The following is a 23,387-nucleotide window of genomic DNA, read 5'->3' as shown; positions in this document are numbered from 1 at the left end:
CTGGACCATGAACTTGCTGTTTCAGTAGGTTTGTGTCCTCTGACAGATCACAGATGAATTACAACCCTTTTTGTTTCTAGGCGACTAATGGGGTGAACTGTGTTTAGGCTAAAATGTATTTGTTCCACTTTTGGTATGTTCCCCACTGCCCTCCCTTTTTTTTTTTTTTCTTTTCTTTTTTGCTAAAGACCTTAAAGAAAGCCTCAGTCCTTCGCTAGTACAACATGTTGAAGTTAATTCTGACCCACTAGACCACGTACTACAGCTGCTTGCACTTAGCAGTGTGGTGTTAGGTGCTACCAAAGGTGACCTTTATGGTGCCTGATAAGAATATAAACGCCTTGAATCCCCCCCTGAGTGACATCCAGCTAATGCTAAGCACGGGATAGTCGTTTCCAAAGTTACGTATCATCTTTAAAAGAGCAGGAGGCTATGACTCTGAGGACATCCAGATGACCTGCATGTTCTGTGTAACATCCTGCCCGATGGTGCCTTACTTATACTGCTGCTAACAAACCCAATATACTGGTGTATACCTTCAGCCTGTCGTACAGTGACTTAAATCACTTGTTTTATTGCTAGTCCATTTGTATTTTTCTAAGCATTTGTGTTCCACCAGCACACTCAGAGTGAGTACTCTCGAGGGGGAATTTCCTTCCTGATAAACAGTTCTGCAATGTGATTCAGCAGGAAGGATGTGGTGGTTAAGGCACTGGACTGGGATTTGGGAGACATGGGTTCTGTTCCCAAGTCTACCACAGTCGAGATGTGATGAGTGGAAAGGCAAGCAAGCAAAGAGGAGGAGCTGTTTAGCTATGGCAAAAACATTTCACGTGGAATGTTTGTACAGTTTGGAAGATAGATAGGTCTGGTTTTTTGTTTGGTTAATCATGTAAACAGCGTTAGAGACTCCTGTTTGTGCAAATGAAATTGAAAGCTAATCTTGACCTATTCCAGGAATCCAGATGTTGTTTTAACTACATGTTGTTTTAACTTGCATAAGATTTTAGATGCCACTTTTCAGTGTTTCTTGGTTGACTGCATTCACCCATTCACCATTTAGTTCTCTGATCTTCAGGCAATGTAATATGAATTCTACCCTGAGCTGTGTGTGCACACACTTTCTCCGCTATCTTGCTTAGATACAACGGCAACAGACCACACACAAGATATTTCCTTTGTCACACAGGGTGAAGTTCTTACAGTTTGATAGTGACACTCCATTTTTTTCTTTTCAGAGTAAGAGCTTGGGCTACCAACTCTAGGCTGTGGACAACAAAGTTCAGCATCCTGATTCGGTGCTGCCTTTGGGACGATGAATGAGGACAGTGACTCAAGTGATCAGCCTACTGGTGAGTTTTCTGCTTGTCGAAGTGTTTGTTTGTCTTCCGTTCATTCAGCATGATTTGCTTTCCATTTATTTTGCTATTGGCGGAGAATGCTGAGTCACAAATAGAGCAAAACCTATGAATTCAGTGCTAAATTGCATGCCATGAAGGTTAGCAGATCTTCAAGGTTTTCTGGTCCACATCTAGATATCAGCGTTCTTAGAACTGTATTCCAGGTTGCAAGTTTTTATAACAACTGTTTTTATAACTTCTCAACAGTTCAGAAGAACACGTGATTGTTATTGTTGTGCGTTAACACAACTCAATAGATTTTATCCATAGTTTAGTTTTTCTCATTAACTGCTTTTGTAATTGCTGTGTCCTATAAAATAAGGCCCACGGGAGATGCACACACGTACCATTTTCACGTATGTCCCACAAAGTTTCAGTGTTAGGGTCCTCACTGGAGAGGTTGAACAGACAGGAATTTGTTAGTTATTCTGGCTCAGTCCTGCCATAAATTTCTTCTCCTCTTCCATCTCCATCTTTGGTTGTTGGAATTCAGTATCATCTAGTGCTGCTGGCAGCTTCTGCAGAGGAGAAGGGCCTGGGCGGCACGTAAGCCAGAAGCAGCGCCTGCAGCCTCCCAGGCTCTTGCTCAGCTGTGTGCTTTTTTGGATATGTAAAGGGGCATTCTTAGTCCTGACGTGAGGGCTATTTTTTGAGAGTTTCCGTTGTTCCCTACTCTTTGTTAATTGGTGAGGTCTTCTTGTCTGATTCCTTTTTCAGAAACAGAGGCTGTTACAAGACCTGTCTGCTCACAGGTTTGGGGATTTTTTCTTTTGTTGTCAAAAGTACCAAGAGTTTCTTCCTCCCTTTTTCAGACTTGCTTGGGCAAACTCATCCACACAATACCTGCCTGACGGGAGTGCTAGGGTATCCCCTTGCCAGGTTACCAGGGAAGGTGGTCCTCATGGCCGCCACCCTTGTGCCATGCTCTTGCTGTCGCAGCCCATGTGGCTGTAGGCAAAGCAGGTTGATGAGTTTGAACACCTGCCTACACTAAAGACCTTGCTGTTGTCCATGGGTTTGAAGCTGGGAGTTCAAGAATGGAAAATTTTTGGAAAATTCCTGTGGTAACGTGGAATATCTATTCTTTAATACTCTGCATGTGTTTCTTTTACTGTGAACGGATGAAAATTACACATCAGGATGTCATGCGGAGTCATGAATCATCCACAAAAGGATCTAGAAGCTGGGTCTTTGGAAAAAGACATTCAAGGAAAGCCTCCGTAACACAAACCATCCTGGGTGCTCATGAGAAAAGTGTGGATTGCATGGTCAGAACATTCATAGAATGCTCATAGCAGCGTTATTTTTGCTGGGCAGTAGATGTCATGCTTTGAGTTTAGATCCATTCTCTAAAACAGGCAGAATTAAGCTGTCGAGAGGGACACATTTCCAATGTACTGCTTGTGTGGATTTTACACCTTCTGTTGAAGTGCATAGCACTGGTTACTCCTGGAGTCAGGATTCTGTGTTAAACAGGTCTGAGCCACTGATGATTTATATCTTGACTGAAGACAGGCGTCTTCAAATCTGGACTTCCATTTGTTCAGCTTCCAGCACCACCACTCTGTAGCCACCTAGTAAGTTCTACATTGTCAGTTCATTTCATTATCGAAGCCTTGCTACCACTGCAGCTATACTTAGAGAGGAAGGATATTATAATCTTGTGAAAGATTAAATTATTTTTACTGTAATCCAGCTGGAAGGGTAGCGCTTTTCTCAGGGTAAGAGAGAGCCAAGGTTTTTCCCATTCTGTCCTCTGCTTGTATGCAGGAAGGAAGTTCTGGCAAAGGCCCCCTCAGCTTCCTGTAGACTGGGGAGTACATTTCCAGACACAACCTTCTCCACCATCCATCACGCAGCCCAGCCAAACAATCACGGCAGCGCAACGGGAAAAACTCACGTTTCACATAAACACTTTGGAGGCAGCGTGAGCGCAAACCGCCGGGAGTCGTGCACAAGGCAGTTTGATCCGTAGGCTTTGTCTGACAACAGGCTACTGAGGATTTTCTTCCATTCCCTTTATAATCAATAATTATAAATATTAAATATAAAGATATGATAATTAGAAATAAAAATTAAAAATTCAAAATATGATACCTATAAGTCAATAATTATAACTTCAATATTCAAAATTTCTCTTTAGAAGCAGCTTAACAAAGGAAGAAAGGGGAAAAAGAAGGAAAAGTGCTGATGTTTAGTAACGAAGCTACTGCACTGGCAGACTGTGGAGCCCTAAGCCAAGGAAATGACGGGGTATGCTTGCTGGTCCAGAGCACCCAAGGGTGACGTGTCTGGCCACAGGGGAAGGAAGTGACTTTTGTCTGGCATGATGGAGGCAGAGGTTTCTGTCAGGTCTTCAGGGAAGGACAGTGATGAGGCAAACACTATCTGTGATGCCTTAAAGAAGGAGGAAATAAATAAGGTGGAGGCCTCACCTTTAAATGAATCACCTTTGCTGAATGTGATTCTGTGCCTCTCTCCAAGAAAAGGCTCAGAACTGAACTGCAACGTTTTACTTGTGTTACTGGTTTTGTTTAAAAGCTGCTTTACAGTATTTAGATACTATTTCAGGCCTGTCTGGTCTTTAATGTTTTTTTTAACCATTCCTTAAAACAGCTGTTTGGTTTTGGTTTTTTTCAGTGTGGCTTTAGTATTCTCACCAAATTTGAGCTGGGAATTTCATTTTGATCCTGGTAGCAAAAGCCTGGAAAGGCTGGCTGTTAGGAGAAGATGAGCAATCACTGAAACACCTCTCAAGATCACTGTATAATCTTATTGCACAACTGGATATGACAGAGTCTAACTTGACAGAGAAGCAACTTTTCAGTATTTGAGGCTTAATTTTCCTTATACGTCTAGCTTGAATGTTTTTTGTGTAAGACTGAGCACCTAGGTTAGTCTTTCTGGGTGTGAGCATCCACACAGATAGAGCCCTGTCTGTGTTACCACGTTCTCACTCTGTGTTTTACGGTAGGTATTTTGGAAGCCATTCTGTTGTTCTTTGGCCTGAGACACTCCAAAGCTGCCTCCTAGTAGGTTGTGTCCAACAGCAAGAGGACGGGTTTGTACTTGGGAATGGAAGGAGGGGGATGGAAAGACTGTCAACCACCACAGCAATTACACCTACCCTCCTTGTCCTTGTTTCAAACTGATGCTGCCATGTGTTTGAGCCCCCATCTCCGAGTCAGCTAAGCACATCAGCTTGTTCAGTTAGCGTGGAATTAAAACACCTCCAAGACTTCTCTGTTTGGGTCATTGGAGGGTTTGGATTAAAATTCAAGTTAGAGCCCAACTTAATGGTAAATTCAAAACTTACCCTGAAATTTCAGCAGTTGCTCATAGTGTAAGAAAATAATACTTTGTTGGGGTTGTGTTTTTCCTGAGTTAACTGACACTACAGGATTCCTTCGGCCTTTCCTCTGACTTTTCCCTCTGAAAAGGCTACTGTCAGTAATTTCTGCAGCATGACTTTCTTTGCAGTGTGCCCAGTGTACTCAGAGTCAAAAATAGTATTCACTTAAGGCTACATTTTGGCGAAATTGGGATGAAACTTGAATATAAGTCTAAGCTCTAGAATTAAAGAAAGAGTGTGTTGTTTTAATGATAAGGTTTGTAGGCTAGAGTTGTGGAAGTAATTGGTGAAGACTTTATGGAAGCAAATTGCGTGCTACTGAAATCTGGTCACTCTGACCCCATATGCATACTGGCCGACACGGTGGTTTTATTTGTAACACATCTTTCCGTGCGGTTTATATTTTGTATACTTTTTTATAATGTAAAAAAAACAGTGTGTAACTCTTAACAGTCTTGATAAACAAGAAAATCCCCAGCTCCATGCTGGCTACCTGCACAAGCACCTCGTCTGCCCAGCCAGATGTGCCTTTCTGGGGTTATTTCATTCCTTCTCCCGTGTTTCACATTTTTATTGTCCTTTGTGCTTGCAACAGGCGTGGGGTAGGGAGTAAGCTCCTTAAATGCCTTTACAGTACACTGTGGGACAGAAGTTGTCTCTTATTTAAGGTCTTTACAGAATGCAGTATTATGGAGTCCTCATTTAAAATCTGAAGGTGTTTCCGAAATGCTAACAATTGTTTTTAAATCTACCAGAAAAGCACATGAACAACACCAATTGAAAAAGAAAAGAAGGTGAAAGTTACAGTGGGTGGGAAGGATAATAAAAAGCAGTGATAGCTGTATGTTTGTGAAGACAATAACAAAACCAAAAAACTTACCCAACTTGGCAATGGCCTAGAACTAGGAAAAGTTGGGTTTCCCCACTGGTCAGGGCTGAAAGTAGATGCTGTCAATAGAAGTCGTCAACTTTAAAAGCCAAAAAAGCAACACTCAGCAACCTAGTTTCAGGTCCTGCCATAGACCCGAAGTCCCCAGACAGTTTGTGGCATTTGGCAGTCTCATTTCCCTGTTTTGTGAAAGTATTAATCTTCCCCTTTGTGAAGCTGCTTGACTGTACATGGGAAAGTGCTCACATTAACAGCATGCAAAATTTCTTAATTTCCTTCTAGAAAATAATTTATTGTGTCATTGCTTGTCCTGGTCATGCTGTCTGGAGGAAGAAGACATCACTCTAACAGGCAGTGGGTGCAATTCTCTCATTTCCTCCATGCACTGATCTCTTATTTATTTTGTTAATCTAATAATGCATTGTGACAGCAATGGGTTAAAAAAAAAAAGAGACAGGACTGTGATTTGTTGGCAGTGTCCCTTTTAAGTACAAGAGTGCCAACTTGAAATCAATCCACCACATGCTAGCCGAGCAATGCAAGGAACGTGGGACAGCAGTAACATGATCAGATTTGCTGAAACCACCGAGCAAAAGTGCTGCTGCGCTGGGAGACGCTGCGAGCAGCGGAGGTGTTTATTTCAAGAAACTGTGGCTAGGAGGACTGGTAATTCTCAAAGAAGTGAAAGCAGGCAGGGACTTGTGAGCCCCTTCTGACATGTGCTAGTGGCTATCATGGTTCATGGGGAGACAAGTCCTCAGGACTGCCAAAGTCTCTGAAAAGTCAAAGAAATGGGCTTGTGATAGTAAGTGCTGTTTGCCCAGGGATATGAAAACACTGTGTGACTGAGAAGAATTATATTTAGAGTGGACATGTGGTCATACAACATAAACTGATTGATAAAGACGTTTTCCATGAATTGCCTGCTGGTCTCTACATTCCTCTTTGCAAGAAGGGATGGAGTATAAGAGCTGTTTCCTCCCACTCTGGTTCTTTCACATAAATCTGGTGAAGACAAGGGTCAAGTTAAATCCCACAGTCCCAAACAACCTTCACAAACTCTAGCAAGGCCCAGGTAAGAAACATTTGGGGAAAAACATACTGTGAAATCAAACAAGCACTGTGTCCTACAACCTGGGACCGCCTTACTGCCTCTGGGTGCCTGATACCATGCAGCACCTTGAGAGCTTACAGGGTTTTCCGCATCCTCCTTGCCCTGGCTCCACAGCCTGTGTTTGCTAGAGAGGTGTCCTCTTCTCCAGCTCGACAAGGACCTGCAGGGTGGTATGCGCTCTGTAGGAGCAGAGGGGGTTGCCTGCAGCACGTAGCTGCCCAAGGTGTCTGCCCCTCAACAAAAGGGTTTGGGAGTAAAAACGCAGGGAGGGAGGAATGACTCTGCCACTGCAGGGATTCATTTGTGTTTTAGTGGGAACTGCGAGGCAATAGAAATGTCCTGCTCTGCGACTAAAGCAGCGTTTGCTATGTGTGTGATTGTGCGTTCTTTTAAATTAAACTATTTTGCAAACACTTCCTTCCTGCATTTCTCAGAAGGAGGGAGGGGGGTGTGCAAAGAATGTTTAACTGCCTTTGACAGAGGAGGAAAACTGAAGAAAACAAGAGATGCAATCCTAACTACTGACCTTTTACTTGAGCTTGGTGGTGTTTTTCAGCAGCAGAGCCTCCAGGGAGTAACAGCATCCTCCTTGCTATTGTGCTGCCTGCCCAAAAAGGGGGCTAAAGTTCAGCTTTTATGATGTTCTCACTCTGGGCTTGTGGGAAAAAGGCCACATTCCCTTTCTTAGGTCATACGAGTGCAAGAGATGACAGAGTCCTACAGTATAACCCCAGGGCATTAGGCCAGTTCAGAATGAGACTGGGATAGACAGCTTGGTAAATATGCAGCCAGCTTTTTCTCCTTACAGAGATTCACAGCAGGTGGGAGGGTAATTTACATTGTTAAATTAAAAGGCACTGATTTATTTTATGTTGGTGTGTTATTGTTTCATAAAAGCACATGGGTTGCCATTACTCATAATGGATTCTTGCACTTTATTGTTAAACACTCCTTTTCCACTTTGGTTGACAGTTACTGGAAATGAATGTTATCCACTAAGACAAAAACAAGAGGCAAATAAGCATAAAACAAAACCCCAGCCTCCTCCCCAACAAACCACAGGTTTTTAGGGAACCCTTCACAGTTTTGAAGATTGATATTATTGCAGTGGATGTTCTCAAATTGTGCTCCTTGTCAATCAGGCTGTTTATTCCCCGGACCATGTGGTAGGGGCTAGAGAGCCATCGGTCCCCTTGCTCGCTGGTTCAGGTCGGGCTCCCCATCCCATAGGTGCCACATAGCCTTTGGTCAGCACCCTCGTAGGCTGGCTGCTGCCAGTTCCCTTAGCAGCTTCTAGTGTTTCTATCCACTGAGGTTTCCCTCAGCCTCATTGTCCCTCATTGTCGAAGTGTCATTCCATGGATACTAAGCTGGTGTTTCTAAACGGCACAATCCTGGCTATGGGGAGATGGTTGTGCCTCCTGAAAAGCTGAGCAGAAGAGGAGGTTCTGCCTGGAAAGGCCGCCTATTCTTAAGGATAGATATTACTTTAAAGTTACTACAAGTTACTATGATTCTATATCACAGAATCATAGAATCATAGAACGTGATTTTTAAAAAATAAATCTGGATGATGCTGACATCCACCTGTGCATTTGCATCCTTTCAGCAGCACTTGCAACTCCTGCTGACGGTGCTGCAGCATCTTAGCCTGGCCATATTGTGCTGCAGCAGACTAAGAGATCCTGTCTTGTGCATGATGTATGAATTTTACCTTAAGTTGAAGCCTTCTCTTCTGCATCGTAGAGCGTATAAAACTCAACATTGTACCTAGCTGCCCTGCAGTTCATTGAAGAATATGCATTGCTACCTATTATATAATTAATAGTGTGTACCTCTGTACTTTATAAGGAAAGTTGTCTGTTTTGGCAGAATGGAGCAAATGGATGCGCTGACTGGTGTAGCAGATTAATTGCAGCTGCAAGGGAAAGGTCTTGCTCCCTGCCCTTCTCCCTCACGCCTTCGTACCCAGTCCTGGGTAGATGAGTCATCCTTTTTGCTCCACCGCTGCTACCTTGGACCCTTCACTGCGTTGGCTGAGTTCACTGGCCCAGCAAGAACTGATCCGTATTTTGGCTGAGTTATTGTCAACAGCTTGGGTCAGACTGGCTTGTGAAGAGCCTGCTGAGGACCAGAGCCTGCACAAGCTGGGGTAGGGAAGGGGCTCTCTGCATTTCAGTGGGTTGAGCTGCTGGGTGGGGAGGGTTTGACTTGGCTGGTGTAATTGCAGTCACATGCAATACGCAATAGAGGTGTAACGAGAACAGGTCACTTTGCTTTTGCACGAGCAAAGTGGTGAAATACAGCCAGATATTAATTCAAACTACTTGAAAGACATATGAAAGAAAGAAATATGCCAAAGCACCCCTTTGGGTGGCTGTTCTTTGGGTGCAGACATGTTAGGTGTCTCCCTCTCAGTCATGCTTTCACCTTCCTGGGCACCACACACCTGTGACACGGTGGAGCGTGCGATGGCGGTGAGGTGAGGACCAGCTCGACACACCTTGTGTGGGTTTATTTTTTTGTCATTTCACATTGAGCCTTGCCTTTGCAGCATGTTCCATTGACTGACCCTCACATTTGGTAAATACAAATATCTAGTTACCGGATATATGCAGGCAGATGTTGGGGTTGTGGAGGAGAGAAATAAGGTACTTGCAGTCTGTCCACTATGGCATTTCTGGTTATCGTAGTGAGTGGTAGAGTACAAATTAATGCTGGGAAAAGAGGCTTGAAGATGAGGGAGGTTTGCCAGGAGGTTTGCCGCAGACGAGAGAGTTGGACCCGTGATGTGAAACAGGCGGGCAGTGGCATTCAGTAACCCCGGGAGTGTGTCTGATCAAGGCAGAATCACGGTTCTTTTAGCCAATTTGAAAATTGCTCAGTATTAATCTGTCTTTCTGGCTTACAAGTATTGTTTTTCATATATACAAGAAAATGCCTGTGGCACTGTCTTGGCATAGGTGCTGGATATACAGTCTTGCCCGATGGCCCACTCTCCACCATCAGCTAAGCAGTGAGTGTCTTTAGTGGCTGTGGAAGAGCCACCGTCCCTGCTCCTTCCAGGGAGGGAGGCCGTTTCACAGATCTGTAGGCTTTGGCTCTACAGATCATTCCTTTAACCTTATTTAACTTTGCCTAATTTGAGGAGGTATCTCTTTTCATTTTCTTCTGGGTGCTCTTTGTACTTAGCTACACAGACATTGGGAAGGAGAAGAATTTTTCTAAATGGTTTGTTTTTTCTTGGAGCAAAAGAAATTAAGATTTATTGTTGGTTTTCCCTCCCCAGGGCTCTACCTCAGAAAAATCTTCTGTAAAGCGATTTTCAGTTTTTACTTCGAGAAGTATGTAGTAAGCTATCAGTAATTCAGCATAACAAAAGTTCATGCAGTTCAGAACTTTCATGATTACAGAGGAGCTTTTCTTGGGATTTTTCAAATGTCCTATACACAATTAAAAGAATTTCTCAGCAAGGAGAGTGCAAGCTGGGGACTCTCCAGCAGATGTAATCACTCAAGGAAAACTTTGTTTGGCTTGGCTGGGTCCTGCCTTCATTCCATGCTCTTTCATCCCACCGCCGGTCTTTGTTTCAGTCTTCTGCAGTGTCTCTCTGTCCGTCTTTGTCTCTGTCTGTCTTTCCCTCTTTCAATCTGCCCCACGTTTCCTCGCAGGCTGAATGGGACAGCACTAACCTGGCTACTTCCAAGATAAACAGCAAGTCAGATGGAAAGAGGGGGGCCTTTGGCTGTCATGAGACTTCGTGGTCACTCACTTCCTAGAATTAAAGACTGGGAGTTGATCTGTAAGCCAGCCAAGCCGGAGACAATGATTGGGTTTCCATTTTGTTTCTTCGATACTGACTTAAATATGTGCACCAAATGGGAAAACAAAATTTACATAAAAGTAAGTAGAAAGCCTGTTTCTTACACAGATCTGTTCTACCCTGTGCCTTTTGATAGGGATAACACAGGTAGCAAAAGCCATCGTTGTTTCCTAAAGGACTTTGGAAATCAGGCCTGCTCTCGGAGAACTGATTTGTAACTGAAATGCTGACCGTGGTGTGGGTTTTTTGGTAGGCCTGAGAAGATGGCACTGGTGCAGCTGGAATCTGGGTGTGAGTGAGAGGAGACTGCACAGATGAGTGGCGGCTCCAGGTACAGCTTGTGGGGGACACCGAGAGTTCCCATGGTCCCTGCAACCCAGGAGGGGTGCACACTGGGTTTCCAGAGCTGCTGGCACAAGGCTAGGATAAGTTAGAACTAATTGTTAAAACAGATGGGTCCGTACTGGTGTGAAAATGAGGGAGGTCAGAATCGGGCACCTGTTCTTGTTTCCTTGGGGGTTCTGCTGGGAGGCTTTGGGTAAACTGCTTCCCTTCCCAGAACCCAGGTGTGGAAGAAGTGCAGCATCTTTGTGCCTTATAAACTGTAACATGTAGCCTGAGGTGCAGCTTTTTAAGGAAACCAACACCTGCATAATGTAGGAAAGGAAAAATACAAACATGGAGGGCTGTTGTCTTCGAAGTAATACACACGGTTGGCAGCTCTTCGTGATAGTGCTTCTTTCAGCGCTGCTGCTTTGGGGTGTTTCTTGGTGGCATCATTGACTCGCAAGAAAACCTTGCAGTGGTCACAGTAAGGACTGTAAAAGGATTTCATTGGGAGATTGACGCGTCCTTGGCTGCCCGCAAGTCTGATAGGGAGGTTCCAAAGATGTTTATTTCAAATGTCCTTGAAATATTTCAGATCTCTTTGAAATAAAGAAAGTGGTGGTGAAGGAGTGTGACCACTTGGAAAGGTAACTGCAGCTCCCAAACACAGGCAGAGAGTGTTAGGTTGTTCAGGTACCTCTGCGTCAAACTTAGTGATATTTTTGCTATGCCAGGGAAGGCAGTACAGATTTCCCAATGGGTTTGCTTCAGTGCTCCCAGAGGTCCAAAGCCAGCTTCTTCTGAACTAGCTGCAAGCTGTTATGGCTTGTAAAGTCTGTTGCAGCTCCTGGATGGGGGATGCTCTAGATAGCACAAAGAATTGTCACAGGTAAATATTACATTCAACCACGTCTCACACTGCGGGATCCCTTTTCAGGATGGAGCTGTTGTGACAGTGTGCAGGCACTTCAATCTTTTAATCCCTAGCAACTGTGTGGTGCTCTCCTTGGAGAGCTGTCTCAGTCTACCTCCTTCTGCTCCCCATGACTCGCTCACTTAAACTATTACTGAGTCCGCATATTTATATATATTCATCATGTCATATATCACCAGCATATATTCATCAGTGACCTGTACGATGGCACAGAGCGCACCCTCAGCAAGTTCGCTGACGATACCGAGCTGGGAGGAGCGGCTGACGCACCAGAAGGCTGTGCTGCGAGACCTGGCCAGGCTGGAGAGCTGGGCCCAGGGGAACCTCAGGGAATTCAGCAAGAGCAAGTGCAAGGTCCTGCCCCTGGGGAGGAACAGCCCCCCACACCAGCACAGGCTGGGGGGGACCTGCTGGAGAGCGGCTCTGCTGAGAGGCCCTGGGGGTGCTGGGGGGCAGCGGGGTGACCCTGAGCCAGCACCAGGCCCTTGGGGCCAAGGGGGCCAGTGGTGTCCTGGGGTGCATGGAAAGGAGCATGGCCAGCAGGGTGAGGGAGGTTCTCCTCCCCCTCTGCTCTGCCCCAGTGAGGCCACATCTGGGGTGCTGCGTCCAGTTCTGGGCCCCCCAGTTCAAGAAGGACAGGGAACTGCTGGAGCAAGGCCAGCGCAGAGCTGCCAAGGGGATCAGGGGCTGGAGCATCTCCCTTGTGAGGAAAGGCTGAGAGACCTGGGTCTGTCCAGCCTGGAGAAGAGAAGGCTGAGGGGGGATCTCATCAGTGCTTGTCTATATCTAAAGGGTGGGTGTCAGGAGGATGGGCCAGACTCTTTTCAGTGGTGCCCAACGCCAGGCCAAGGGCCCACGGGCACAAGCTGGAACATGGGAAGTTCCACTTGAACATGAGGACAAACCCCTTCCCTGTGCGGGTGCCAGAGCAGGGGCACAGGCTGCCCAGAGAGGCTGTGGGGTCCCTTCCCTGGAGACATTCACCCCCCGCCTGGACGCGGTCCTGTGCCCCCTGCTCTGGGGGTGCCTGCTCCAGCAGGGGGTGGGACGGGGTGAGCTCCAGGGGTGCCTTCCAGCCCCCGCCAGTCTGGGATTCTGTGCTTATCCTTCACTTCAGTATTTGATTGTACTAATTTTCTATCTTAAGAGTTTTTACATTGTCTATCACATCATTTTTCTTCTAACTACATGCTATAATAGGTCTGTGGTGGCCAATGTACCATAAAACAAAGTATTGTTAATATCGGGTCTTCAGTGTCAGGCCCTGTGTCTAGCAGTGTGCAGTGACACGACAGTATTTTTGAGTGATCGGAGCACTGTGGCATATGGTCTGATTCTCCCATGGGATATGATGATATGCGAAAGACCGTAATGAGTATTATATTTTAAATTATATGTGCATTTTAAATAGGTGAAGCTATGAACAAGTAAGTATATGAAAGATTGATGAACTTCTCTGTTTGACAGTTGTGAGCTAATTCTTGGACATCCCAAGTTTTCCTGTGAGGCTGAAGTCTGAGGAGATCTTAACTCCAGTCCTTGGTAGTTCCTAAACAGAAATGACCCCACAGGAAAGTCGGACTGAAACATGCTATCCTTCTTCATTATTTTTCTTTGATTCCATGTAAACCATTAGGCTCTGAGTGGTCCATGTACTCCAAATATCTCCTAAAATGCAGAGGGATGTCCCACTTCCAGCTGCTCACCTATCTGCTCCAGCTTCCATTCTTCCTGCTACCACAAGCTAGGCAGCCCCTGGCAATTACCTTTCCAAACTGTATTTCTTTTTCTTTTATTTTTAAGAAATATAGTATAAATTTAAGGTACATAATTAGGTTTTTCTCATATACCTGTCTCTAAGTACACCTTATCCTTTCTCCCTGTTTGCGGGGAGTTCTCTCTTCCCAAATGAAAAGGAGTGATTTATGAAAGCAAATGCAAGTTGACACTGGGTCACCTGCGGTCTGTTCGACCAGTTCCCAGTTACACTATCGTTACCTTGCCCTGTAGCTGGATGTTTCTAGCTGAGAGTATTGCCCAGGCATACAGGTGACAAGGGCATGGGTGTGAAGACCTTTCCTCTGTTCCAGAACCACCCCTGGGATGATGTTGTTGTGCTCTTTGAACATGAGCTTTGAACCTGCGATGATTACTCAGGTTGAGTGAAAGGCCTGAGAAACGCCTGTGAAATGGTGCTCATGCCACAAAGTGCTTTATAATCCAGCCTGGCTTCCCTGTCTAGCAGTAGGACCATCACAGCACCCTGATTCTCTGCAGCTCGCCCCATCAGCGGTCCCTGAACTGAATACAGTTTTGGGAGGTGGCAGGATGTTGCACACTAAGCTGTTTTTCTCAATTTTGATTCAGCAGCGTAACTCAGTATCTCACACTAAAAGACTTTCCATTGGTATTCATGGCTCATATAACAGCTCCTCAACTGTTTCCTGCGGGTTCCGAGGGAAGGGATCTTTCCATGCATAATTTAATCACATTCAGCAGTGCAGCGTTGGATTTTTTTTTTCCCACAGAAAATCTATAACATCTTGTTAGTTAAATCTTACACTTTCAGAAATGTCAGTGAGCTTGCTTATCTTGTTCACTCAGATAAACACCTCTCAACATCCTGTTTTTCTTATGTCATATGAACAGGAAGAGAACGATTGTTTGAGATGTGCGTCAGTCATAATTGTAACCAGGCAGCTATGTTACCCTCCCCATTGCCATAGAAACCAACAAATCTCTTCAAACATGTTGGTGGGGAGCTGACAGGTATCCTTTCTTTTCTACTTAACCTCCCAAGAGCTATAACTTTGCAAGCCATGTGTCGGACCTCTCAAAGATTTTTTTTTAAAATTTTATTTTATCTAAGAGGGTGCACCTATAAATTTTGCAAGCAAATAGCCATTGCTACTTGTATCTTAAGTAGCAGTGATATCTTTTATTTGGCCTTGTATCTAGTACTAGAAACACTGATAAAATCCAAGGCCTGCTGTTTAGGCAGCAGTAGTGCAGTGTGAAGTACTGGGGCAAGTTTTCGCCTGAGCCTGTGCGTAGTATGTGTAATGTGTCCTAGAGAAGAGTGGTCAGAGTCAGGCAGTTTCTGGGAAAGCGTTTGGCTATTTTGCAATTGCTTAAAGGTGACCTGGAGAGCTTTGTGCGTGGAGGGAGCAGATTCAGTATTTGGGCCACATTTCGGAGTAACTGGAACTGTCCTGGCATCTCAGGATGGGATTTTCAAAAGCAGCAACAGGAGCAGAGAGGTGTGTGAAGAACACGTTATTTGGAGATTCTTGCTTTCTCTGGCAATATTGACTATCAGTACTGGAGACAGAGTTTTAATGTAACACTCTGAGATGTAGTTAGCTGTAGGAAGAAGGAGGAATTTTTTAGTCTAGGAATTTTACCATTATTTTCTTCAACATAAGCAAAGTAGCAATTCCACTCTGCCTGAGGAGAGCTTGATTCAGCCTGGACAAATGGGTCCTCTTCATTTTGTTTATTGAGTCTTTTAATTACGTTATACGTAACCTGAAGGGAAGCTGCAAAAGCTACTTTACAAGCCATATTTTTGATTAGAAGAAAGCGATGATATCTTCTCAAATCAGCATTTAAGGCACATCAGTTTGGTTGAATATACTGACCAACAAGAGCGTGGATCACAGATGCCCACACCTGCCCTTTCTGGCGGCTGTTGCTCATAGCCTGTCCCCCCATGCAGGCATAGAAGGAGGAGGGAGGGGAAAAGGAAGAATGCAGAGAGCTGGTAATAATGGTGGAGACATCACCTCTTGGAAACACGGCATGAGGGACAGAAAATAATCCAGCTGTGACTGGGAACTGCTGGCCTGGAGGGGTGATTGCTGGTCATTCGCTGTTACCTGTGCCTTGGAGGAATGGCCAAGGAAACAGCAGCAGAGGGAAAAGTGAATTTCCCAACAACAGATTTCAAGAAGGCAGACGGTGACTTCCAGAACACAGTGCTGCGTGATGCAGGGCACCGTCATTCAGCATCTGAGAGTGAGAGGTGAAATACGGCTGGTGGGCTGGTTACCGTGTCTTCCTTCTGTCCCCCCCCAGTGCTCAGACTGAAGATGAGGAAGTAAACTTGAAAAAGAAGCCTTCGTACGTAATTCCTACATAGCTACATTTACAAAAAATTGTCAGAGATAAAATCTGAAGAGGCATTCATTTCAGTTTTCTGTATCTTTCCCCTCAGCAGATCTGTTAAGGCTAAAAATATGCATGCACTGGGGCAGATGACACTAATATCTGCGTCAGACTTAAGCTTTTTGTTTTGTTTTGTTTTTTAAATAACGGCAAAGATTTGTACAAGTTTTAACATGCGTTGGGTAGAGCATATGAAGACAAACTCTCACACAGATACTGGACAGCTGTGAATTTCAAAGTAAATACTTAATAAAAGAAATAAGTGGCAAAATGTCATGTGTTCATAAATTTCTTAGCCTTGTTCCAATAGTTGGACCTCTCTTCTTCGATTCGGCCTTTGTCAAGCATTGGGCAATAACAGCTGTGGGCTTTTTCCTTGCTGGAAAAGTTAGTTTCAGTTGCAATTGCAGGATGCTGATTGTGTCTCTAATACCCACCATTAAGTGCAGTTTTTACTCAGCTGACAGCTCTGGCTTTTGCCAGTCAGCCGGTGTGCTAAGGAAAGAACTAGAGCTGTTAGGTAACCCAACTGCAGAAGGAGAAAGTGCCAGCAGACCTGGAGGTGCTGCAGTCTTGTTTCCCCCCCTCGTTTCCTACCAGTAGAAAGCTGTTCAGTGTATTAAGAGCTACAAAAGGTGTTTTTATAAAGGCCGATGTCCCAGACTACATGGAAAGAACATCAGAAGGAGGTCTCTATTTATGGTGTGTGTCCTGCTTTCCCTGCAGGTAGCTCTGGCATGATTGTCCTCTCTTAAGCGGAACTTGCCAGTGCTTTCTGGCCGTGTGGTACAAGAGTTGCCAGCACCGAATCCCCACCCCAGGTGAGCTGCAGCCCTACACTCCCATGAGGAAGCTCAGTTGCACCTCGTTTGCTTCACTAAATAAGCTGGACTCCGCACAACACATGACAGAAAAATGTTTCCATCCTCACTTCTACGGGACACAAAGTTGGGAGTGTCTTTTTTATCTCTTGTTTACAGCCTGATAGAAAGCTCATGTGCACCCTAACTTAATTTAAGCAGAAATTAAGCCTTAATTAAAAACTGGATTTAAACGTTAGGATGTGGATCCAAACCCAGTGAAAAGCTTCCTTAGTTGGTGCGTGTGGAAATCTTGTGTCAGCTTCGTTGGGTGAGAATTTCATCCAAGGAGCTGTTCCTCCAAGGGGATAGATAGGGGATAGCTAGGTTTAAAGCTTTGGCTGAAATAAGCTGGCATCACTTGGGATGGGTTAAAATACATGGACTTCTTCAGTGAAGGTCTGAGCTTGTTTGTTGGGCTGCTGAAAATGGACCAAATGCTTTTAGCTGTCCATTTTAACGTGTGTTTAAACACAGTCTAAATACTTCTCTAACATCAGGTCTCAACATGTAAAAGTTTCTATTTCAACTTCCGTTTTTAAAAACAATTTAATCCTCAATTGGATACTTACGGAACAAAGTTTACTTGAACCCAATTACCTATCTTTAGTGATTGGAATGGTCTCAGCTAGTAAAAAGAGGACAAAAAAAGTGAATTTTGACTTTACTGAAAGGGTTATTTTAATATGCTTCTGAAATGCTGGCAGAAAACCTGATGTATTCTTCAGGCTCAAGTTGTTTTTTGCAGGTGGAACCAACAGATTTCTTTGGCCCATTGGGTTTTCCAGCCACAGATGAAGAACTCTGCATCTGATATTAAATACCTGAATCAGCAGTACCAGTTATGGAACTGCAGAGATAACAGAAATAGAAAACCTTAGGAGCAAGGAGGAGCAGGATGCCCTTGGTGCCTTTCACCTTGCTGATAGGGATGACACTGCAGCACTTCTGATTCTCTAAAGGGTCTGGTTGCCTGGTCCGTGCTGGCAGCGCTCAGCAACGTGACCGTACACATCGGCCTCAGAATGGGAGAGGTTCTGGCCCCCGTTCAGCCTCTGCTGATGCTTCTTAAGTACACAGAAGTGAGGAACTGGCAGAAGAAAATGTGGGAATAGCATTTAAACAAGAATCAAACTGTTGTTGCTGTTCTAAAAAGAAAGCTGGGTGGCTTCAAAACATGTACTATGGCTTTTTAGTATTCGCAGTGGGGTTTTTTTAATGGAAAACTACTTAGGAGAGACAGTTAAAGGTTCTTAGGTTTAGAACTTGGGGATTTCCAGAGATGTCTGGAGGGGAAAAGAAATATATCTTTTTAGCTTTATGATAGTATTCTGCATCTGATGCTTCTTTCCCAAACCACAGTTCAGTCCAATAGACCTTCTGCTGCTGCTGTTCCTGACAGTCTTGGTACTAAGTAGCCAGAAAGTGCAGATGTCTCTAAGAAGTTCCCCCTTTTATCCTGGACAATATTAGTTTTCTTCATGTTGACAGGACTGAGAAGATTGAAAGAAGAGATTGTTAGTTTTCTGGAGCGCTGTTTTAAATGTTCTTTTTAAACTCCGGAATTTCCATTGCCGTGAAAAAGCCATTACCTTAGTGTAGGGACAGTGACTTGTGCCTAGCTCGGACAGACCCTGCTGGTCCTGGGCTCGCAGAGGTGTGGGGGGGCAGCCCCACCGCTCAGCAGTGGGATGTGAGAAATGGCTCATTCCATGGCAGCCAGTGTTGTCAGAGCGGGTGACTTGCTCCTTACCCTTCCCTCCTCAGCACCGGGTGTTTTATGGGAGCGAACCCCATTTCTCTTTATCACTGAAAAAATGCATGGAGCTGTTGGCTAAAGTAGGTAAAAATAGCTTGGCTAATTTTTTGGAGGAAATTAAATATTTTATGGTGAAATTGTGGGTTTTCCTTAAAAGGGTTTGAACACAAGAACGTAAGTCATGGTTTTGGCATGACAGGGTTCCACCGAGCTCAGTGTCTTTGGTCGCCTCTCTGGCTGTGCCTGGCAGCAAAGATGCAAGGAAAGGGTATAAAAACCCAGAAGGGACCGAGGGAGCGCACTGCCACCCTCCCCTCCAGTGCGTGCCCGGGCTCCCATCAGTCTGCAACACCGAGTCCTCTGGTGCCAGGGGTTGTATTGTCATCTTGGTGCTTAACAACCCTTGATACTGAGGGTATAGCCCATCTGCCAGATGAGGAAACCGTTAAAAGTGTTGCCAATTGCTTGCAAAAGGCTAACGATCATTATATTTTCAGGCTTCTATTAATTTTGATTTCATTACCTGCCTAGAAAGCAACTTCTTAGTATTATTTTTAGAACCGCCACTTATGTAAAAATAGGTGCACTTCCCCTTGTCAAGCCAGGGTGTATTGAAAGTATCCGAAAATGACTTCTCTTTTTTCGAGGTGGTGACCCACGTGCATGCTCAGGCTGACATTGTGCGGTGCTCTCCCTTGCCACTGCGTGAGGAGAAGGGATGTTTCTGCTCCCTGAGAGTGGGTCGTCTTGGGCACTGCGTGAGGATGTTCCCAAAGCTGGGTAACCTCTTGGTTAGGTTTTGGTGTTATTTCTTTAATTGGCACCAGATCCGAAGGGCATCTTCTGCTCACGTGGCACGGGCAGTGCCTAGATGTTGCCGTTCAGGTGTCTGCAGGCACTAGGTGGGGGAGGAACATGAGTGCCCCTCTGGGCTGATGTGGGGTGGGGAGGGCAAGGTCCCTGTCTGGAGTACCAGGGGTGGGGGGTGCCGAGCCTGCCTGCCGGACATGGCGGTGTCTATAAGCAACCCTCCTCTCTCTTCATTGACAAAAAGCACCAAGAAAATAAGAGGAAAATGTTATTGGCTGTTCTGCATGGACAAGCAAGCCTTTCTTTGTAATGAGAGTGCATTTTGTTTGATCTGTGTTTTTTGGGGGGGAAATGATGAATTTTAGCCATTATGAAAACAAAACCCATAGTTATTTGTAAGGATTGTTTTATAAGAAGCATATGTGTGCTTTATTATTCTTTTGCTTGAAGTGTGGGGATTGTTTTCAGTTGGGAGATTGCATTAGAAGAATGTGAACTTCTGACTCACTGAGAAATAGAGCATGTATTAGAAAAATTGTGAGGTTTCCTATTATGTTTTCATAACTCAAACTTCTCAGAATGGAAGGGCTCTCTTTTTCTCTTGGTTAAAGAATGACTTTTACTGCCATTGAGAAAGAATGGGTTCTTTTTCTAGAAAAACTTGTTTTGATTTCAATACACTTTTACTCTACGCACCATTCTTCATCTCCCTTTTTCCTCTCCAGCTTGGCAGTTCCTTTTTCTCAGTGTTCTGCCCGTGCAACTCATTCTCCAGCCATATTTCTGTTAGATCTCTAACTTTTGACATTTCAATAATGATGTATTATTAATACACTGATTATAATCAGCAGTATACACCAAGGTATGTCTTAACATTGTGATCCCAGGAAGGGGTGGGCTCAGCTGGTGGCATCTGAGGAATTCCAGCTTTCCTCTAGAAGAATCAAATGAGAAACATGAAATCAGCATTGAATGCTTTGTGATAAACTTTTGCAAGGATGTTAGAGAAAATACGATTAGTAGCTAACCCTGTGGTATAGTATTGCATGCTGTCACATTAATACAGTAGATCAAAACCAGAGACTACAATTCAGCAACTGCTGGCCTGTACCTTGCTACCCTATATGAAAAGTAAATAATTGAATTAGATGTTTCTATTAAATCAGGTCTGTCTGAAAGATGGTGAAGAACCACCAGAAAATAAGCTTCTCCATACTGACCTCCCCCTTTAAAGTGAAGCAAACTATTCTTGCTGAGTGAAACAACTGTCTCATTTGAATTGAAATGAAGCTTTTCCTGCTGCTTTTGATACAGGGAGAGAACTGGGTCAGGGGGAATTGTTTTGGGTTGACCTGACTTTTTTATCCGGCCCGTGAACCAAGACATAAACTGGTTCTGAAGTTGGAATGGCTGTCTGGACCACATTGCGACAGTGCGTTAGGTGGCGTGTACACCTCTGTTTCGGTAATGATTCCAGCTGTGGGGTACTTCATCTGCTGTAGAGAGACTGCAGGGGAAACCCAGCCATGGCCTAAAGATCTCTCCTGCGGCAAGTGGGAGCAGATGACTGTCATGGAAGGGCGTTACAGGGCTGGAAGAAGAAATGTGTCAGAACAGTCACAGCTGGTTGAGAAATGGAGAAATAAGGAACCATTCATGTTAAACGAGGATTCTGGCTACTGAAAATGAACGGATGTTCATAATCAGGTGATTACAATTGAGGAACTTACCAAGTTTTGGGGTTTTTTCCTCCTTTTTTTCCCTTCTGTCTGACACAGATATTGCACTGGCTGTTAGTCCAGAAGGTGAATCCGACTGTGTGAATGAAGAACTGGAGGAACAAGTAATGAATGCTTTTCCTTCGGTGAACTTAGACTCACAGACCTCCCAAAAGGCTAAATCTTTAATGTTAAAATTATAGGGAAGGTGTGTGGTGCATGGAGTTTTTAAGACTGTGGTAGCTGCATGTGGTTACTTCCCTTCTGAGATCTGAAGCGTTCCGTGCGGTGGAGTTCAAAGCTCCCTCTATTAGAAAGCTGTAGCTAAAAATGGAAACCGAGCCAAAGGCTGGAGCAAGCCAGACATACCTTATAAAGAAGGACCCTCTCTGTCTTGTTGCTTCATTTCCTTCGTGTTTGAATTCAGCTAAACCCACACAGTTATACGTTTTAAAAGCATATTTGTCTTTCGTGGGAGACGCAGTTAAGGAATGGTAGCTGGGCATGGTGAATGAATTCTGGGGCCCTAGAAATTGTGCTACAGCAGAGCAATTTATTGCTTCTGAAATGAAATAGTTTTGTGACATCTGATCCTCTTGTAAATTTTGCACTGGAGGATTCAGTGGTGGGATGTAATTAACATTTAAATTGATGGGGCTCGGACGGCAGCATTCCTCTGCCTGTCTGCAGACACTGGTACAGGAGACATTTCCCTATGAGTGAATAGCTCTGGGGTGCTTTTATTCTTAGTGGGAGTCTCATCACTGCAGTTGGTGGAGATTGGGATGAATCACCGAGTGGTTACTCCTTAGTCATAATGTTCTTGGAAGTGAACTGTTAGCATTCCTGGAAATATCTGTTTTTCCTAAGACAGAGGCCATGCCATGAGAAAGTAGTGAAGAGGCTTTCACCTCCTTGGTGCAGGTGCATCTGAAATAGGAGAGGAGACTCTTGTGAGCAAAAATACTCCACAACCCCAAGATGGTGCTAGTTTACACTTAAAAGTAAAAGTAACATGCAGGGGTGGAGAAGGGTGCATTGGAAGTTCATCCTGGTCATGGTGTTATTGGAATAGGCGTGATATGCCTGAAAATATCAATCTCCCTTAAGACAACTGTGGACAATTTAACTGGTAATGACAAGGTATCCAGGAGCCATAGACCCCCTCGTTTCAGGTGAACCTGCAGATCTGGTCGGAAGATGACGTGGATGCTCGCTGGATAACTGATGTGCAGGGTGTAATGCCTGCACAGGCCCACACTTACCTCCCCGTCCCTGAGAGTACATTTGTTGAGCGCTAATTTGGGGAGAAGTCCCGTGGGCATCGGCCTGGGTGCTCCAGCAGCCTCACATGCGTGTTTGGCCCTGCCACAACATCCCTCGTGCCGGAGACTCGCCTCCACAAAACGCTTAACGCTCTGACAGCAAAGCACGCGGGAGACGAGGCCTCCGACAAACCTAGGAACAAAATGGGGGAATCTCTTTGAAAAGTCAGAAATTCAGAGGACGAGAGAGCAGCCAGTGCCCCAGGGCATCCCTACGAGCCACGTTGCCCAGAGCTGGGAACTTTGGGCAACTTCTTGGTTATTTCTGTTTCTTTTGGAGTAACTGTCATCTTTCCATCATAGGGGTATCCAGGTAAAATATAGGCAGACGCTCACATGTGACGCGTCCAAACCAGCCCCGCAGCCGTGGCTTAGGGGTGGACCCAGACCTCACTGAAGCAACGTGTATTTTGGGGCACAGAGGTGTGGGGAGGATACAGGGCAAACCTGGGGGTTGCCGAAGGGTTGCTAAAGCCCTTGCTTTGGTACTGCTCTTCTTACCATGGTTTTTTGGTAGTTTGGAGCTCTGCCTTCTTAGCTGCTTGCCAAGTTGTTTGGTTTTTGAGTCTTTATGGGGAAAATTCAATTTTTATTTATCTCTTCACTCCAAGTTCTAACTTATTTGGTACAGTGCCATGTCTATTAAGCAATACCCTTTGTGACTTTTATATTCAGAAAGTAAACTGAATGAGAACAGGGGAAGACTGACCTTGGATTTGCAAAAAATGGTGGCTGTCTCAGCTGTACTCCTGTATCAGTGTGGACGCAAAGCAGAGGTTACATTTCATTGTGGGTGAAGTAGGAAATGCGATCCTTGGCACTGTTTGGAAAAATACAGGCAAATTACGGCAATGCTATTAAATATCATTTAGAACACGTGTTCTCAATAAGAAATGGAGAATGGATTGG

General features: G+C 44.7%; 1 protein-coding gene across 25 annotated transcripts in view; it reads left to right on the top strand.

Moving 5' to 3' along the window:
* EXD3 (exonuclease 3'-5' domain containing 3) overlaps positions 1–23,387 on the top strand; it is a 301,170-nt gene that overhangs the window by 70,227 nt on the left and 207,556 nt on the right. For 24 of the 25 annotated variants that reach the window (XM_075112170.1, XM_075112169.1, XM_075112177.1 and 21 more), the window contains one exon: positions 1,239–1,352. In XM_075112170.1, the coding sequence (XP_074968271.1) occupies positions 1,316–1,352 (37 nt within the window). In that variant the 5' untranslated portion in view covers positions 1,239–1,315. Of the gene's footprint in view, positions 1–757; positions 867–1,238; positions 1,353–23,387 lie in introns of those variants that run through there. The other variant, XM_075112161.1, reaches the window with a different exon arrangement.

The sequence above is a fragment of the Phalacrocorax aristotelis genome, chromosome 17, assembly GCF_949628215.1.
Source record: "Phalacrocorax aristotelis chromosome 17, bGulAri2.1, whole genome shotgun sequence".
NCBI lineage: Eukaryota > Metazoa > Chordata > Aves > Suliformes > Phalacrocoracidae > Phalacrocorax > Phalacrocorax aristotelis.
The sequence above is the reverse complement of the archived record's forward strand: the minus strand, read 5'-3'. Positions and strand labels throughout refer to the sequence as shown.